The following is a 20,374-nucleotide window of genomic DNA, read 5'->3' as shown; positions in this document are numbered from 1 at the left end:
GCATAATTAGATCTGGACCACCCTTTACTGACAAGAGACAACTTCCTGCTATGTGCGTAACAGTACAAGCAGGCTTGCTATTGAGAATGAATGGGGCAGCGAGGGGCAGTTCATCACCAGCCCACCTCACAGTCACCTCCACTACAGTATGCTGCCTGCAGCGTACGCAACACCACCGCCCCCATCTGAAGCACAATACAATGCTACCCCCCCGCCGCCCCGTTCAGCCACAACCGGATCACCGCTTGCAGCATTACCAACCGAGCACCTAGAACGAACGGGGCAGCCGTGTGTGGTGGGCGGGCAGTGAAACCGCTTGCCGCCAGGAGCCACCCGAGGGACACTACACTGCGCAAGAAGCAAAATTGCCCCCCTCCAGCCTCCGTTCAGCCACCACAGGCCAAAGATGACGGAGCGGCAGTTACTGAAGCGCATGAGTCGCAGCTGCAGCCCCGTTCATATGTCGTAGGTCAGACGTCCATAACCTGGGGACTACCTGTATTGCACTTTAAAACAAAGTAGGTTACTAGCTGTCCCCCACAGCTCCACCCGGGTAGCAGTGAAACAGGACAAACTTTAAAAATCAATAAAAAAATTTTTAAAAAATGCAATAATTTGTACTGAGAAAAATTTATGTTGATAGCTTTCGTATCTGAGGGCCTCTTGATATACAATATTTTGGTTCTGCTATCAGGGGTGAGAATGTAGCTGTGATCTCTTTACCAAAAATGTAAAAAGTTGGAAAGGCATCTCTGGCCAAGCGGAAGGTAGGTGCGCTCCAACATCAAACGTTGCCACTGTACCTGATCGTGTTCAGCTCTGATGGGAGAGCGTCCCCCGTGTGAGCACATGGTCATGATATCACTGCTAATGAGCAGGTACCATCTAAAAGACACGTAGCTGTGATCTTTCTCTGAAACACATCAAACGTCACTCCTTATTCTCTAGATGATAATGTCTGATGAACAAACAGGTATCGCTAGCTAAGCAGAGGCAAGGTACACTCCAACACGTGGCAAGAGGTAGAGCGATTTAAATGGAGGCTGGCACGTGACTGCAACCGAACTATAATAGCCGATCTAAATCCGTTAAACAGTTCTTTAAAAAAAAAGCGGACAGATATATAGACAGACCGACACTGGATTTTACATACAGAGAAAACACATAGGCTTTATATGATTCCTTTAATAAAAAAGCCAAACTAGATTAACAACTTTAATTTCAGCTCTCACCACCTGTCACTCATTTTGCCTCATCAAACAAGACTCCTCAGCTAGTAGCATACAAGAAGCTGATCAAAACCTTCTCACTGATGAACTCTAATATGAATCCTGGAAAGTAAGTGAAATAGTACTACGGATGTTTCCATTCTTTTTAACTTTGATTCTTTTTTCAATTTACTTTCTGGTCAGTCACAGTAATTAAACAATACAAAAGTGATAAAAGCATCAGAAATGAATGATGATGATACAAAGTAAATGAAATTTATATGGTATTTGTATATATGTTTAATTTAACCTGATAATTATTTGCTTATGTTTGAACATTTGTTTTTCTTTTTTTTTTTTTAAGTCAGTTTTTTGGATTATATTTGTAACTATTTAAAAGTACACCAGACTCATAAATGGAAGAGCACTTAACACAAACTGAATTTGAACTGAAATGAAATGCTGCTACTACCACTATTGATAAAGAACCATGAAGGTGCCATAGTTGTCCTGCTAACTCACTTTTCCAAAAATTTGGGGTTAAATCTCATCTTCTTAACTGTTTATGTATTTTACACATCCTCCAAGGGTCTGCTATGGTTTTCTCATGTTTCTTCCCATATCTCAAAAACGGTATGAGAGTTAGGTTAACCAACAACTCTGAATTCGCCCAGTGAGGCAAAGTAAACAGAAACAAAGTTAACCATCTTCATTGAACATCTGAAACACTAAAATATAGTCTCTCAATTGAAGTGCAAAAAGAAGCCTCTGACACTGTAATCAGTACAAAAAAGAAGAAACTGGTACAGACTCCAGAAATTTATTTAGGAAGAGGGACACACAATTTTTGTACACCACTTCAATTCAGGAGGATATAGAAAAACAAGTAACATTTTCTTTCATTTAAACTTAATGAATATAATGTGACTGCTTAAAATCTTTAATACATACAAATAAAGGTGAAAAAGCACACCTTCCACTTGCAGCACAAATACATTAATACCTTAAGAAATACAGTAATCCCTCGCTATATCGCGCTTCGCCTTTCGCGGCTTCACTCCATCGCGGATTTTATATGTAAGCATATTTAAATATATCGCGGATTTTTCGCTGCTTCGCGGGTTTCTGAGGACAATGGGTCTTTTAATTTCTGGGTACATGCTTCCTCAGTTGGTTTGCCCAGTTGATTTCATACAAGGGACGCTATTGGCAGATGGCTGAGAAGCTACCGAACTTACTTTCTCTCTCTCTCTCTCTTGCGCTGACTATCTGTGATCCTGACGTAGGGGGTGTGAGCAGGGGGGCTGTTCGCACACCTAGACGATACGGACGCTCATCTAAAAATGCTGAAAGATTATCTTCACGTTGCTACCTGCTGTGCAGCTGCTTCCTGAAGCGACATGCTGCACGGTGCTTCGCATACTTAAAAGCTCGAAGGGCACGTATTGATTTGTGCTTCTTTGTTTTTCTCTGTCTCTCTCTCTCTCTCTCTCTGCTCCTGACGGAGGGGGTGTGAGCTGCCGCCTTCAACAGCTTTGTGCCGTGGTGCTTCGCATACTTACAAGCCAAACAGCCCTATTGATTTGTTTGCTCCTTTGAAGAGGAAGATATGTTTGCATTCTTTTAATTGTGAGACAGAACTGTCATCTCTGTCTTGTCATGGAGCACAGTTTAAACTTTTGAAAAAGAGACAAATGTTTGTTTGCAGTGTTTGAATAACGTTCCTGTCTCTCTACAACCTCCTGTGTTTCTGCGCAAATCTGTGACCCAAGCATGACAATATAAAAATAACCATATAAACATATGGTTTTCTACTTCGCGGATTTTCTTATTTCGCGGGTGGCTCTGGAACGCAACCCCCGCGATGGAGGAGGGATTACTGTACTGCTAAAGAGCCAAGAGTTTTCTGAACCATTATAACTTACCTCACCTGATTATTCTCACCACTAGTGTTGGATTGGTAAAAATATTTTGACTTTAATGTTGATACTAGTTTTCAGACCTCAGTACCGGTACCAAAACAGTTCCAAAGCAAATATCAGATAACTGCAAAACACCCTGTATAACTCCAGACTTCATGGCATGCCACACTATGCACCACTTTCCTCTTGATAGCTATAAAGTCTCGATCACATCAAAGAAATATGTTATGGAAAGGGTTCCCCATGAAGTCCCAATATTGTGTTGGGGTATGGTAAGAGTGGGATATGCCCTGAAGTCCCAACTGCATTAAAGCAATCGAAAGAGTTGGGTTGGGGGTCTCCCTGAATGTTTTGATCACTTTGAAGCATGTGCTTCTGAGGTTTTGAGAAGAAAGCTGCCATTTACTTCTATTTACAAAAATCCCAAAATGACAGTACTGCACCATTTTAAATTTAGACTTTGACACTTTTCCCAGTAACAGTATACCATGCAACCCTTCCCACCACTTACCTTATATGCCAGCTGCCAGTCTTGCTCCTTGGTTGCTTTTCCACCTGCCTTGTTCTTATAAACTTCAACCCTGTACTGTCGCACCAGAAGAAGATCTTTAACAAAGGACTCAAAATTCATTTTACTGAGAATAACACTTTCCAATTTCCGACTACCTAGAATGAAAGGATAGCATCATAATACAGATCAGTTGGCCAAAAATTATATCCTTAAAGATATTTCTTTTTATATAAATTAGACTGATGTAATTTATTTTTGTATCCCCCGAAATATACATAGTACCCAACCTTTCAACTAACAAAATAATACTTTAAGCAAGTTCAATGCAGCTTCACGCAAGACTCACCAAGGACAAATAATATGCTTAGCCAAGGATTAAAATCAAATTTTATTGAATCTATTCTTAGTATTTTAGCAGTGCTGCAAATACAATAGCATTTATTTTCCAGTATATTCTTGCGGCAATTTTTTTTACATGCGATTTCATGTTTTTTGGGTTTTTTTTTTTAAAAACAAACAAACATTTAAACAAATTACATTGCACTTGTAAAATTCTTTCAGACAGCCCCATAATAATTATGCCTACTATGCCCCTATAACAAGGGCTGCATAAGTAGTACTGCCCATTACGAGTTCAAATTATAAATGAGAACAACAGAAAAGTTGCTGCCTTCCATGAGCCTTATAACAAGGTAGATCTGAGCAACAACACTTACAGCACAGGCTGCATAAACTGATAAGAGGAATTTTGTAAAATGAGGCAAGTGACTTTCCTCAAAAAAGAAAACAATACAATGAATCTGTAATTATCTTAAAACCAAGCCCCACTGTCAATTTAAAAGAAACAAAACAAAAAAAAAAAAAAAAAAACACAATTATAGCAAAATGATAATCCCATTTGAAAAGGACATCTGCCAGATTAACTTCTTGGAAATATTGACTCTGCCACCTGGTAATTCTCTCCAAGTACAACTTCTAAAAAGAGTGAAAGGCAGTAAAACTCCAACGGAGTTCAAAAAGCAGCATATCACTTTTCAAAAAAGCATATCAGATACTGTGTTGTACTGCCGAAGGAATTGGACTTCAATCCGAAAGGCTGCTGCTTCAGTTCTCCCATTTGCCTTAAAGAAACCCTTAATTAGAGAAGAGGGTTACACAATGAATGGATGCTTTTTTTTTGTACTCTTGATGAATTCACTTAAATTGATCAGTGTTCCAATTGTATACAATGTACATAATGTAAACAACTGTATCCTGATCTTGACATGTCCCTTGAATAAAAGGGGCGGCGATATTTAAACCACTGACGTAAGATGAATATTACTGGAAGAAATGCTTACATGACAGTTGCTTAATGTGTGCAATCCTACAACATCTTAAAAAACAGAGAAAAAGTAAAAAGGTTAAAAATATAAATGCAGCTAAGTAAGTATGTACTTGAATATTTGATTACTATGCCAATGTTATCTCTTTGCTTGCATCTGCAAGTGCTAAGGCAATGCTGTGTAACGTTTCAAACTTTTTATTATTTTTATTAACTACTAACTTAAAAATTATATATTTTTTCCTTTCCTCCGGATTGCATGCGCTTTCCCGTCGTTAGTTGATGACCAACATGGAAGAAAGGAACACTGCTTACTTTAATATACTGTTTGAATCAAATGAGGAAAAAATGGCCGGAGTGGCTTCAAGATTTGCAGAAAGCTTGCCCTCTCGACTCACTAGACAACTCTGCAGAAAACGTCAATGTTGGTATTCATCTGCAAATCGGCTACTCCGTTATGAATATAATCCGGTAAAGTTTACCTGCTCCAAGATTCTTAATTACTCCATTTGTTTTGAACACTTCCTTAGCTGCAAACAACGCATCTTTCCCGTGCACCGTATAATATTCACTACGATCAAACATTCTGATGGTGGTGTCCGGTTTCTCTGGCATTGAGAAATAGAAGTTAATAAAGCCGCTCTCTGCGGCACTGTCCATAGACATGCTCTGCTTCGGCTGCACCGCCATGATGCAAACAATCTCCCGCCAGTACTCAGGCACAAGGTCAAAGGGAAAACGCACGTTGCTGGGGAACCGTGTAAACGTCACGACGCTTTATGAAGGCGTGGGCCACGCTCCTCTCCTTAAGCTGTCCGAGTGGCATATACTTGGTGAAGTCTTGTTAGATTTTTACATGGTGAATGTTTATTATCGTTCCTGCTTGTTTAATTTCGGGAATTCCGTATTTTATTAGGCTGCGCGTTTCTGTTCCCAGCGAGCACCGGTGTAGGAAATACTCAATTATAATGTCTACACCCCTACAAAATGTACTAGCCGCATTGTGTAATTTGTAACATTTACCCTAATTGATTAATTCATTGATTTTTATTTTTTTAATAATTAGAACGCTTTACAACGTTTGCAATACTTCAATGAGTTGAAGTAGTGATGGCTTCTGAGCCGCTCAATGGTCAGTGCATAGCACTGTAGTCTCACGGTAGCGGTTACTTACCATGAAAAACAAATGTCACATTTACCGTAGCAATTAGTTTGTTTCTCATTTCCTCACACACTACGTCGAGTTACTTATTTACTACTGTTAAAACGATCTATTGGTCCTTTCCCTAGACCTGCATATTTAAAAACACTTTGCTCCATCTGTGGATAAGCAGGACCCTCCTAAAAAAAACATTGACAAAGTTATTGAGTAACATGTTCACTTTTTTCCTTTAAAAGTGTCAGTAAAAAAAGTTACTTGTCAATAAAAATCCCAGAGTTCTAGAAATTATGTCGCCAAAGGACGAATACATGCACCTGTATGATCCAAGCAAATGAACTGTAATGGATATTGACGTGCATTAAAATCAATTTTTTTTATTATAGTTAATCTTTGGTTTATCAGAAATGTTTGTTTCACTAAACATTTTCAGTGGCACTTGTTTTGCTGATCAGTTGTCCAGTTTAGACCCCCTACCTGCTGTTTAAGCTTGAACAATTTGATTTGTTCACATCAATTTAAAACAAAAATTTTAGCACACCCTACAGGGGGAACACAAATAGTTGTTTTGTTAAGTATTCAAAGCAATTTACTAAAACATTCCCTGATTATTTGGTGCATGTTAATTTTACACAGAATAGACAACCTTTATGCTTTACCTGTTTGTCTGGGAATAAGGCAGTCAATCATATTCAATGAACATTTTGTCTGTTAACCTTGCAATTAATAAATGCTGCCAGTGGAGCATCAAAGGGCCACCATCTATAATAGTTGTTTTCAATAGCCAACAGAGAGCCGATGGGAACCACTGGTGGTTTAGCAGTTACAAGCCGCTAACTACTGAGTGTCAAGTTGCTAGCAAAGCAACTGTGCACCATCCGCTGAAAACTGTTGGTGTGCTGCTGCCCCAACCCACCCAAACCCCCCCCCCCCCCCCATACCAAATGATCACCTGACTGGTGGTGTGCCATCCGAAAGCAGACAATGGACCAACAGATGTTTGCTTACTGGGATTATCTCGTTTTATAGATCTTTTTTATCCTTTATTGTTTTCTCTGTTGAAGACTTTTTGAACTAGATAACTACATAGACAGAGATTTTGTCAATTTTATTATTGTCTGAATATTCCACTGGAAGTCTGCAGCCAGACCCATCTCAAAAATTCAGACACAAAGTGAAATCCTCATGTAATAAAAACAGGATATCCCGGGGGATTCCAATTGGTGAGGGAGAGGACAGCAGCATCATGACAATGTTCCTAAGAATACTGTATATAAGTTCTTTGATACATTTTTATATGCAAGATGTGCACAAATGGGGTGTCTTCAGTGGCCCAGACCCCCTGCCCCTTTTCTTTCAGTGGTCCAGGTGCCCTTTTCTCCTGTTTAGAGTGTGGACCTTCATTTCACTGCAAGAAACAGAGAAAATGCAGCAATAAGCAACATACCTTAATAATTACTATCTGATACTGAAATAAAGTATGTTCTATGACAGGGGACTCCAACTCCAGTCCTGGAGCACTGCCGTGGCTACACTTTTTCATTCTAACCCTTTTCTTAATTAGTGACTAGTTTTTGCTACTAATTAACTCTTTTGCTGTAATTTTAGTTTACCTACTTTAAGACTCAGACCTCTTTTTTCTTTTTTTTCCTTAATTAGCAGCCAAATAATAATGAGATACAAAACAAGCCAACACATAACCAGCAACCTATCTCCATCATACAATATCTGAAATGTTGATCTGCTCAGGTGACCAAAACATTTGGTGGTGCTCTTAGAAAAACAAAATCAACAGTTTTGGACATGTTTGCTGTGGCAGAATGAAAACACCAACAATCCATGGAATTAAACAACAAGTTTAATTAGAAACAAAAATGGTTTCTGATTAAGAAACTGATTGAAGATCAAATTCGGTTGGAGTTTGAGACCTCGATTTAGCTGTCTGTCTAGTGGCTCACTTCACATCTCATTTCTGTTTGTGTGCCGATTAAGAAAAAAGTGAAGTGATTAAGAGGACCTGAATCTTAAAAAACGAGCATGTTAAAATGAGAGGAAAATGTATCAATCAGTAGCAAAAACTGGTTACTAATTGTATAAAGGGTTACAAACGAAAACCTGCAACCACAGTAGCACTCCAGGAATGGAGTTGGAGACCCCTAGAATATGATATTTATTGATAATAATAGTACAAAAAATATATAATAAATATTTGTCATGTTGGTTTGGTTTATTAAAATAACTGTTCTTCACAGTGCATATCATTTTCTGTCCTTAATAATTTCAGCATATTGTAACCAAGCAAAGCTTCATAAAACAGTTGACATCCATGAGAGCACGTCTCTCAAATCAAATCAAATTTTATTTGTCACATACATGTTGTGTTATATACATAATACAATATGTATTGAAATGCATAATTTCTAAACTCCAAACTTTTTTTCTCAAAAAGAAAAACAATAAAAATTAATATGTACAATGACAGCATACATAATAATATAGAAGAATTACCAATAGGGACACATCAGATAGACTGTGGAAAGAAGCTCCTCTGTCTCTCTGAACTGGTCTTCAGGTAGAGATAGTACTTGCTTCACAGCAGCCCAAAGATGGGGCCGTTGTTGGAATGGCTGGAATCGCTAATAGTTTTCTTTGCCCTGGTCCAACTTTACTTGGTATAGATGTCTTGGAAGTTATGGAGTGCACACCCAGTGATGTGTTCAGCTGACAACCCCACTCTGCTTAGAGTCTTGCAATGCTGCTGCATCCTGTTTCCAAACCAGATGGTAACAATTCCTTTAATGACACCTTTGAGGGTGGATAAGTACAAGTATTTTAGTTTCTGGAGGGCCTAAATTTCCTGAGACATCTGAGGTGGCAAAAGCATAGTCGTGTTTTCTTCACTATGGTGTCAATATTGTTGGACAAGCTCAGATCCTCTATGATGTGAAACACCAAGGTATCTGAAACTGTCCTCCCTTTCCACCCAAGTACTGTTAATACTAATGGGTTGATAGTGCCTCTGCTGTTTTCTCCCAATGTTCAGAATCAGCTCTTCTGTCTTGCTGACATTCAGAAGAAAACTGTTGTCCTGACACCAGTGTGACAGACTCTCCACTTCATACAGGTAAGCCTGCTCATCTCTGTGTCTACAGGTATGTCTGAGGTTGCCCAAAAAACATGCCCAAGCAACACTGGGTACATTCAGTAAGTTCAGGAAGTTTGACGTTAATTGAGTGTTTTCAGCAGTCTTCCAAAACTCTTTCAGAGTTCCTTATCAACAGGGAAGTGCTGAAATAAGTTTTTTCAAGCTCAGTTAAAGTCCAAACTCAGAAATCTATGTGGATAAAAACATCTCCTTTGATTCAGAAATCGCTATTAACAAGGAAGAAATAATGCAGTTTTATCAAAACTTGGGATCCAAAAGAAAGATTTCTGCTGTAAACCCAAAAACTGACAGCACCTAGAAAGCAAAAGGGTATTATTATTTTCCTTTTGTTTTTGTTACTGAGAGATTTTAATACACGTAAGGAATATATGAAATCAGAGTTCTGATTTCAGGATTTTGGAGCATAATAATTCTACTGTTTTTTGCCTAAATTGTAATGAACAACAAAGAATGGTGGTGTATGGTATCAGATGATCAATTCTAGTGGCTTCCTGAATATCTGACCCACAGTTGGCACTTCATACAGGTAAAAAAAATCTTTAAATTTGATATGCTATGATGTGAACTCTGCTTTTACGCTCCATTTGATCATTCATGTTAGTAGATGGAAATTTCTTTTATTTGCTCTTTTGTCTTGTTAAGATGTGTTGCATTAAGAAAATAAATTACATGCACAATAGAGAGTGTGATGCCATTTCTAATAATCTAAAACAATCAGCAATCATGGAAGAATATTTCTTACTCTTTTGTGGATATTTTAATACTCATCCATGATATCATCTCTCTATTATAATAAAAAAAATCCTGGGACAGAGATGTGACTTTTTCAAAGAGATACTTTCACGTCCTGCAAGACGAGACTTTGTGCCAAGAGAGTTCAATCACGCCCGAGGCTGGAAATAAGAGACAAAGAGTAGATGACAAAGTGGAACATCATAAAGAATTCAAAAACGTTGGCACGATACACATGTACAGCAGGTTAGAGATAATGAAAGTACTAAAATTCAGAAGAGTCTCAAAAAAAGGATAGAAAGATCGCATTAGCGCAAACAAATGGAAAATTATTACTCGGTGTAAATAACGGAACAGCGAAAAGAGATCAAATATATTGTTTGGATTTAAACTTTAAGTCGGAGACTTGTAAATCGTCTAATTTGTAGGTTGCCATCAGGGGAAAAGTAGTGTTTCTTCCCATGGAGGAGGCATATCTGTGAGAATTTAAAAGATTTGTTGTTTGGTGAAAGTGAAATCCATATACGTGAGCGGCAGAGACAAGAAGTGGCTGGCGCTTAGCGCAGGCAGGGGGGTTAACGAGCAAAGCGAGCAGAGGGGTGAAGCCCCCTAGTTTGAAATAATAAAAAAAAAACAGAAATCAGTGGGCACTTCTTTGTATCCTTGCTTAAAATATAACATGCTAGCTGATTACCCAGTGGCTTCGCTCACTGAGTACAAGGGAAAAAAAATAAAATGTAGTATTTATAAAATAAGTTTGTTAATTGACAATTTTATTTTTCAACAAATAAAGAGCACTTACAATAACATTGAAAATCAATATAAACAACATTTATTAACATCATTATCATATGAGAATATGAAGTAATATATAAGAAGCACATTGCATATACATATAAATTATTAAACCGTAAAATCTTCTTCTATAATACGCTACCCGTGGCTGTTCGTTTGTCTGTCCAGGATTTTAAATCACCTGTAGCCTTGCAAACCGTTTCACCTATTGACTTGAAATTTGGTACACATATACTACGTGACGTCTACTATCCGTTTTCGCGGGGTGATGATTTTATTACTCTTTTTATCTTTATTTTATTGTAGAATCAACTCTCTGCAGCGTGCAGCAGGGCGGCCATGTGTGGATGCGTATGGGCGCCGTTCTCATTCCCTACCACCTTCGCTAATCATTGGAGAAAAGAAGAGCTGCTCAGGAAGCAGCAAGCGCATCAACCTCTGAGCAAACGAATGCTAAACGTGCCTTTCTTTTTGCTTTTGTTGTTGTAGCTCACACCCAAAGAAAAAATTCAACTTACTTGTACTGGAACATGAACCAGAAATATTACTTCTCAGACCTGTACTGGTTAAGAATTTAGTTACAGCCTTGTAGACTTTTATTACTTCTTCATTTGCATCCATAGATCACACATTCTAACCATTCCCTGCCATGAACAGTTTCATTTGGAGTTTATCTTCCTTTGATTTCAAGTAAATACAAGTTAGCTTAAAATGATTTGCTGGCAGCATAGATAGTATAGATAGATAGATAGATAGATAGATAGATAGATAGATAGATAGATAGTATAGGATAGAGTAGAGAGATAGATAGATAGCACTTTATTTTGTCCCCCAGGGAGAAATCTGACTATTTATAGAAATAACAAACCCCTTGTCAAATATGCACTACAATGACTACAGAAGAAAGAAAACACCTGACTGCTAACAATAAATATACAGTCCCAGTGCATTACACAGGCTTATTGTGGTTGGTACAAAGGAGCCACCATAGTGTTTCTTGACACACTTTTGCTGAATAATTCATGTGTCCTGAAAGACCCTCAGTATTAGCCTGTCAGAGAGATGATTCAGCATTGTTCATAATGCACTCACTTCTGATTTCATTATCTCTTTTGCTCTCTTTAATTGATTTTTGACCTCTCTTGAAGTAATCCTACCAGTCCAGGCATACCACAGTATGGGAATATTGCACTGGACATTACATAGTTGTCAAATACCCACATTAAAGGAGTGCAGTTTCCAAAGAAAAGAGTCTGCTCTGACCATTCTTAAATTGTTCATCTACAGTATGTTATGAGACCAGTCCAGCCTGTCAATGATGTGGGCCCTCAAGTGCTTCTACCAGTGCATTATCTCCACATCTGTTCCCTGAATACAGACCCGACATAGGGCCTCTAGTTCCTTGGTTTTGCTAATCTAAAGTTGCAGACAATTCTTCCAGCACCAAGAAACAAATTTCTATGACTGACTACCATACCATGTCTCATTCCCCTTGTCAATACACCCCCATTAGTTCAAAATCATCTCAGAAATTCTTCAAGTGACATGACATGGTCTTATATGTATAGCCCAATATCTAACAGGTGAAAAGAAAAGGTGACAAGACTGTTTCTTGTGGTAGTCCAGTGTTGTTCACATCCACATTATAGGTACAGTCCCTCAGCTTCACAAGCTATAGTCTGGCTGACCAATAGTCCACTATCCAGGACACCATAGGCCTCAGCATAATTGATTAATTAAAATTACAACTTGACCCTTCATCATTAAAAAGAGTGCACACTATGCAACCAAATATATACATTAAATATTTTTAATGTATGCATTTCCATGTAATGTTGTTAGTAAGAAGATTTTACTAAGGGTGAAAAGGGTCTGTCGTCATTTTTCTTTACTTAACTAAGGAGACAATTAAAGCACTGCCTGCATTTTTATCTATCTGCCATGTGTCAGGAAATACTAGTCTCCTTTATATCAACAACAGTACGCTTACACAATACCTCACTGTGACTTCTTTCTTTTTAATTTTTCTTCTATTTGTCATTCTGGTGTGTAATCAGACTATCTATCTATCTATCTATCCATCCATCCATGCCAAATTTGGTTATTGTATTCTATTCCCTTTTAGCCTAAAGACTTGTCCTTCTTCTGTAGCAGCTACATGGATGATGACCGAATATAAACTCAATCAATATTACTCTAACCTTGTAGTGGCACAATGTATTGTAAATTAAGAACTACAACTCCCAGCGGTCCCTCCTGTGGCCCTGCTTGGACGTCTGCAGAGGGTGCAGGGGCTGCTGGGGAGAAGATTGGCTGGTGAACCCTTTAAATGGGACAGATAGAAGTGAGTCTGGAGTATGTGTTTGAGTTATCATTTCTCCTTCTTTCCATGTCATCGGTTGCCACTTTATTTGGGGAGTGTATTGGACTTTGTATTTATCATGCTTGTTGTTGTTTTCAAGCTTCGTTATATTTGTGATCGCCATCAGTGAGCCGCGGGTGGGATTGATTTTGTTTGTTGTTTAGTTAGATCTCACCTTCTATTTTTGTTTAATATGTTCAGTTTGATTATTGTTTAAGCCCTTGGTTCTCCGTGTCTCTGGGTGTGAGTGGTGTGAGTCAGGGTCAAGGCTTGGATGCGTTTCTGGAGTTCACTGCCCCCTGTGGCAGGTGTAAATTGTAGTGTCTCCATGACTGCTACAACTTGATATGTAGGTAATGAAGGTGCTACACAGCTTGGACCAAGTCAAAGACTTTTCCTTTAGATTTGTGAAAAGTTGACACACTTACAATATTTGTAAGATTACTAGTAAGATTGGCTGAAGATAATCTTTAATTTTTTTACAGTTGATTAATAACTGTATACTCATCCAATGCAAAAAATATTAAACTGAACAGTTAGGTTGGTCATTCTTGTAAAGGTGAACATGCTGGAACTCGTAGGATTTGGAGTAAGGAGTGAGCAGCATGACATGAATTTATGATGTTAAGTACATCATCGTCCTACAAATATATTGTTAGATGCAAAGGATACCAGGATATGTAATAATAGGCAGGATCATAATAAGGGGGACGGGCAAATGCCAAAACTGGAAGGATATTAATAGACCAGCAAATAAAACATGAGGGTGTGTCAAGAGAGACGTCAGGAACAGAAGGATGTCAAAAACAGAAATTAAACCTAGCACTAGAACTACTTGAAAAATAAACCTAACCACACTAGAACATTTATTTTGAAAACATGTATCCACAGTTGATGCTAATTTATGGACCCTCCATATTTATAGAAGGACTCTCTACATAGGTCACTGATGTGCCAATCATGAATATGTGACACAAACTGTGTCGTTATAAACAAAAAGAAGGTAATGACCATAATAAAAGATAAACTTTGTCCAAATAATAAAAATAGCTCAAAATACCACAAAATGAATTCTTCATAATTAAAAAAACTTTCATCTAGCCACAACAAATAACATTAATTTATCACATTTGACTTTTGATTTTCTTGATGGGGGAGCCAGGAAAAAATAGTAGTTTTATATCAATAAAAGAGCAATTAACACTGTATAGCATTCCATCGGTTTTCACATCTGCATTTATTTTGAACACTTTCTTCTGTTTCTCCCTTGGCAAATAGTTGAAATTGAGCAAAAACTAAATGCTCAACCTATGACCGCCAAGTCTCACCACTATATACACCAAAACCTCATCAAAAGGACAGAACTCCCAACCAACCACATACACTTTCTGTACAATTTTGACAACTATTGATGCCAACTTGCTTTGCTTTTTTCTCTTTTCTTTTAATCTAATCTTAAACATTAAACATGGCATCCCACACGACTCTCACCCTTTTTCTGAGTCATTTGTGGTCTTTTGCAGTGGTGGGATTTCATAGGATATGATGAACTAGGTTGACCTCAAGATTCTTGTGCAACAGATGGTCAAGCAGCTGTGAGAGCTACAAGTGCAATACCAGCAGATTAACTTTGCTGAGGAGAGAAGAGATGCTAACTTGATTTGCAAGTATTTAACTGTAATCAAGCATTCCCTGTAATTTTTTCGTCATGGCCCCACACCACTCCATGTAGAGCATTAGTGTATCTAGATTTGGAGTCACAAGCCTTTTATTACACCGGCAGAGGCAATGCCAGTCCTGGAGGGCCAGGCTGCAGGTTTTCATTCTAACCCAATTTCTTAATTAGAAACTAATCCTTACCAATCTCAGACCTTTTTTAATTTGTTGGCTTGTCAGTCTGCAATGTTAGGTCATTTCATACATTTTTTTTCCTTTCCAAGGATATTTAAATGATTTGAAACCTAAAACAGATCATTCTCAGTCTGTCACATTTTTCTCTCAAGTGTTTTATTAAACCAAAAATAAAGTGTATGATGAATCCACACAGGTGTACATGGAAAGACGTTCAATGAAGAACTGCTGGCTCCTTTGTCATTTGCATCTCATTGCTAATAAGGAGCCATTAAAAATACAATGCAACTGTTTAAGACTGAAATAAGCAATTAAAGGGGGAGAACCTTAACAAGGGAGACCATGAAAATGAAACATCAAAATGTCACTTGAGCAATAATTAACCTCTCAAGAAACTGGAAAGGAAAAAACCTGCACACACCGTGGCACTCCAGGACTGATAGTTTACCCATGCCTTACACCATTATATCACCATTGCAATCTGGCCACCTCCATTTTTCTGCTGTATCCGGAATTGTGCAAGTCAGGTTTATGACTGGAAACTTTTAACATTGCTCCCAGGATTACAGTAGAAATGCCTCATTGTCGGAGCAAGTGGTCATTATGCCAAAGCTGATTGACATCATATTTAGGCCACTACATGATGAACCTCCTGGACTGGGACCAAGGTTACCTTTAAAATTTGACAGACCTGCTGGCAGGGCTGGGTGCAGATTAACATCATATCCAGGATGAAGCAATTTACAGAAAGGTTTGGAATAATCCCCAGATATACCTTGGAAACGGGGCTCCATTCCTTCCCCTTATAATTTTTACGTTTTCCAAGCATCTCACTCACTATTTTTTAGTATGGCTTCAAGACATGACATAAATAAACCCAGAGACAATACAGCCCTAATTCATTTTAGGGTTTTTTGCACCAGAAGGAACAAAAATAACCAGTCTAATACTAACAATATTTATGGATTAAATACAAGTTTAACCCTAATAAAGTTTAAACAATATTTTAATCTTTCAAACTTTAGACTCTCATCCAGCTAGTATATACACACAGACATGAAGAAGGGAGAGAAAAAAAAAAAAAAAAAAAAAAAAAAAAAACCACACACTTACATGCCAAGTATGCATGTACATTGTTTGCTTAAATGCCGGTTGTATGCTTATGCAACTTAACAGATTCACATATTGAAGCAAAAAGTACTTGAAACAAAGGCAGTATAAATGAATTCCTTTTGCAGACACTCAAGATACAGTATTTAAGTTTTGCTCTATCTGGACCAAGTAACAAATGTTTGCTTGTGTAAAAACTACTGACAATGAATACCAAAAATAAGTGTGAAAGAAGAAATTGCACACTAGCTTGTATGCCAAAATGTAGCACAAAAAAATGCAATAAATATGCCCATAAACATCTGTATCAGCCTTAAAATTTGTATTCTTTACATGCGATGTTCATATTGGAGTTTTCTGGTGTTTTGGTCATCTACTGTACAAATTCACTGCAACCATATTGTGTAGTTTTATGCCATACACCTTGTTGGAATTTATGTGGAAGATCAAAATTTGTCTCATCTAAAGTCTCAATCTGAGTCATACATGCATAAGAATATGCATCCATGACCTGTACAGTGATGTTCATACAGTGCAAAACACACACACTTCATCATTGGGCATGTGGATTGTTGTATTTTCAACTGGTGTCTATATGAATTAGGAGCCACTGATTTCCAGAACAGGGTTCTAGGAAAGCTGGAACCTATCCTATTAAGCACCTGGGGCAAGGCAGAAACAAAGCCCTCAGAAGCCCATAAGGAAGTTGGGTCTGCCAGGCTACAATACTTCCCTATGCAACCTGGTCTTTGCCCGACAGACGCGTCTTTATTGGAAGAAGAAAAAAAAAAAAAAAAAAAAAAAAAGATCCACTATCCTGTAGCAACCGAACTAGTTCGGTCAGGTACAACAACTTATACATATTGGCTGTCTAGACTCTTAACCCTCCACTGCCATAGGTGCAGAACCAATTGTTTATAAACATTAAAATCATAGTTCAGAAGACCAGCGATAGTCATAGGTTCTCAATCTGCCAATTAACAGTATTGGGATGCATGCACACACAATATTAGGAAAAATGTTTATTTACTTTAAAACAAACCAAAAACTTAAATGAAACCAAAACTGTACATGAAAAAAAAGGCAAAAAAAAAAAAATCCAAAGCCACTACATTATCAAGCATCTAAATGTAACAATTTGTAGACAAGTCTTAAACATCTGCACAAATCAAGAAACAAGTTGTATCAAATATTGCTGCAAATAGTTTTACCAAACATTGAATTAAACATCCTCCACATCCCCTCCCCTTTAAAATAAAGCTTAAAAAAAATGCCACATTCAAAATCCAATCCCCTCTCCATGTGCCCAGTAGTCCAAACAGTTCTTTCAATGTCACTTTCCACGAAAGGCAGCAAGTTAAGAGGCCAATTGTTCTTTCTGCATATCGTCCAGTTCTCTGCTCTGCTGAAGCAGGGGGTGGGAGACAAAAAAAAATTTTAAAAATAAAAACCACTGCGAGAGCCACTTAATAGTCAAGTACCATAAAACTTGATAGGAAACCAACCTGTGCTTTCTGGTAAGTCTGGGATTTCTCCTTCTTCCTTGTAAGGAACTGTGGGGTGGAAAGTGGGGGGTTTAAAATCAGGGATGCAGAATGTGCTTAGATAAACTTCATATTGGACATCAATAAGAGGAATCTTTTTCGCAGCGCAAGGGCATTATGGAGCAGCAATTTTTTTTTTTTTTTTTTTGGATGGCGGCCAATATACTACAAAAGGTATTATATAACCAACCCCAACCCAAGATTTACATGCTTTAAGTCATTTAGTGAGAATCACTGTTAACTGGTCGACTTTAATTTTACAAGTGTTATGAAACAAAATTGCTTAAAAATTCTACTTTCTGGTCACAAATACTCACCAGAACTACCAATCCAGCAATAATGGCAAGGACAACCACAACAATGACAGCAATAATTCCAGCAGTTAGCTTCTTCATAGTAAAGGTGGGAGGTTCAGCATCCACATAGTAGACCAAAATGTTACGAAATCCCAGTGGAGTGCCATTGACTGTAGTTGTCAGGGAACTGTTACTCATGAACAGGGGTAAAACTTTCACCTAAAATGAGGAGGGTAGGTGAAACCACACTCAGTAGGGGTTTAGGTCTTTCCCCACACACTTCCTAGTAAGCAATCTTAACAGTAAAAGGATAACTTTGGCACTTCATTAGGAGTTTAAAATTACTGAACTCTGACAACCATTAAGTTTTCACTCACTGGTTTACAGCAAGGAGCTTCATCATCAATGTGCACCTCTCATACCAGTGCTAAAATCTACTTACATCCTTCTCCATGTAGTAAGCGACTGTGGCAATGTCCACATTGGGATCTCCTTTAGTGTTCTTCAGGTCTACAATAATAATGTTGTCGTCCTTAGAATACTAAAAACGGGGGGTTGGGAAGAGGTTTTAAAAAAAAAAAAAAAAAAAAAAAAAAAAATGTAAACATGATATAGTGCATTGGGCTGCCGTCTTTAAGATCAGTCTGCCAAAGCATATGCAAGATTACGATTCATTGCTGTGAATTTACACACATCCCTACCTGCACATTATCCACATAGCTGGGATCAAGAAAGTAACGGTTCTGAATGGTCTGTGTCATTGCACTGAAGTGGGGAAAACAAAGGTCATCACATTAATATGGTTTCTCAAATCTTTGAAATAAGCATTTGCATCACATGATCACTTACGCTTTCAGAGCAACTGGATCAACTGGAGTCTGAACTGGGTGATTGTCAGTTGAGCTTGCACCCACCTGTTGTAAAACAAAAGCAACAAAACTAAATTGATATTGCAAAAAAACCCTGAATAGTAATTATCAAGGAAAAATAAATTCAGAGGCAAAATTCTGAAGTAGATCTACTTCAGGGTGCAACCAAGCAATATTCACCTGGACTTACAAAAAAATAGATTATAATGCATTACACACAACATATGTAATGCAAACACTGCTAATCCAGTGTTCATAACTTTGCAGCTTCTGTTCACTCTTGGTCTCTGTAACCACAGCAGCCCCAGTCAAACTTAACATGTGGAGAACTGGGGATTTTTTTTTTTTTTTTTTTTTAAATAAAACCCTCCCTCCATATACCAAACCACCCTCTCCTTATAAAATTGCAAAGTTGGTTTCCACATTTCTAAGTACTTACGTTGTCTGGACAAGCTTGTCACATTTCAGATTAAGGTCTCCTTTATCAGTTCTCCTCCACACCAGCACTGTTCCACACACCAGCAAGTTTCTGTATGATTGCATTGGCGGGCCTTGAAGACACCATTGGAATCACACTCTGGGTCCATAAATACCATCATTGTCAACAAAAGCATGCTCAGTAGGTTTTCCCAATCTGCGGGTTGAATGGCCTTTTGATGCCCTATACATCTCTGCTTTCATTAGGAAGCATTTTGGAATCACTAACAAAAAAAAAAAAAAAAAAAAGTTACGTCCTCTTTTATGCATACCCCTCTCTGGTTCCCATGTGAACATACTATACAAAGAGGAAATGTTTTAAAACACATGCAGGAAACAGACCTACACAGTAAACCAAGGAGGACACTTGGGTTGGGATATTTAACTACTGAACAGAAACACTGAAAGACTTACACTGTTGAACAGTTGATATTCTGTAGGGTGTTGTCTGCGATCAGTAGTGTGCAGGCACAGGATGGTGAATCACAGTTAGCCCACTTCATAGTTGGACACGTGCCAACCCTGAAGAAATAAATATGATATAATAACGATGCCACCCCTAAAACAGTACGATCAAGAGCTTCATTTCAGGAAGTCAACCCTGAACAGTCCTGCCATATTACAGCCTATCCGAAATCAGATCTGGAATTTACCCACAATCCATGGATTGTCTCTATTCTAAACTATCGCCACATTTGGCCAACCCACTACTAACCTACTTTACAGATGAAGAAATTCAGGAGCAAACAGTTGCTCTCCCAACACGCGGTGATCAATGGGCGTTGGCGCCGTACACTTGAGCGCCCCCGTTAGGCGATACCTGGCTTTCGCGCGCACAGGTGATTTTAACTAAAGGATTAAACTCAAACTACTACTGCAATATGGACATCTGTAGTCATCCATAATTAAAACGCGTTTTCGTATGTGTCAAACATTCCAAGTACAAGGAAAAAAAAAAAAAAAAAAACAACACAATAACAGGTGTTTCATTCGAACGCCGAATTTCGGGCCCCACCCCCACTAAACCTGTAAAAAAAATCACCCTTTT

At 38.1% G+C, this 20,374-nt stretch overlaps 2 protein-coding genes across 2 annotated transcripts in view; both read right to left on the bottom strand.

Moving 5' to 3' along the window:
• The window catches only part of msh2 (mutS homolog 2 (E. coli)), an 86,774-nt gene extending 81,056 nt beyond the window's left edge, over positions 1-5,718 (bottom strand). Inside the window, exons 1-2 of the mRNA XM_028820936.2 lie at positions 5,448-5,718; positions 3,642-3,796 (exon numbers count right to left, since the gene is read on the bottom strand). Of these exons, the coding sequence (XP_028676769.1) occupies positions 3,642-3,796; positions 5,448-5,655 (363 nt within the window). The 5' untranslated portion in view covers positions 5,656-5,718. The remainder of the gene's footprint in view (positions 1-3,641; positions 3,797-5,447) is intronic.
• Positions 5,719-17,147: 11,429 nt separating this feature from the next.
• Positions 17,148-19,611, bottom strand: epcam (epithelial cell adhesion molecule). Its single transcript, XM_051919386.1, is given in 10 exon segments — positions 17,148-17,545; positions 17,646-17,693; positions 18,002-18,199; positions 18,423-18,521; positions 18,682-18,745; positions 18,830-18,875; positions 18,878-18,894; positions 19,289-19,344; positions 19,347-19,433; positions 19,435-19,611. Coding segments are annotated over 10 exon segments (825 nt in total). The 5' UTR covers positions 19,597-19,611; the 3' UTR covers positions 17,148-17,497.
• Between the last annotated feature and the right edge of the window lie 763 nt (positions 19,612-20,374).

Source organism: Erpetoichthys calabaricus, chromosome 15, assembly GCF_900747795.2.
Source record: "Erpetoichthys calabaricus chromosome 15, fErpCal1.3, whole genome shotgun sequence".
NCBI classification, from domain to species: domain Eukaryota; kingdom Metazoa; phylum Chordata; class Cladistia; order Polypteriformes; family Polypteridae; genus Erpetoichthys; species Erpetoichthys calabaricus.
The sequence above is the reverse complement of the archived record's forward strand: the minus strand, read 5'-3'. Positions and strand labels throughout refer to the sequence as shown.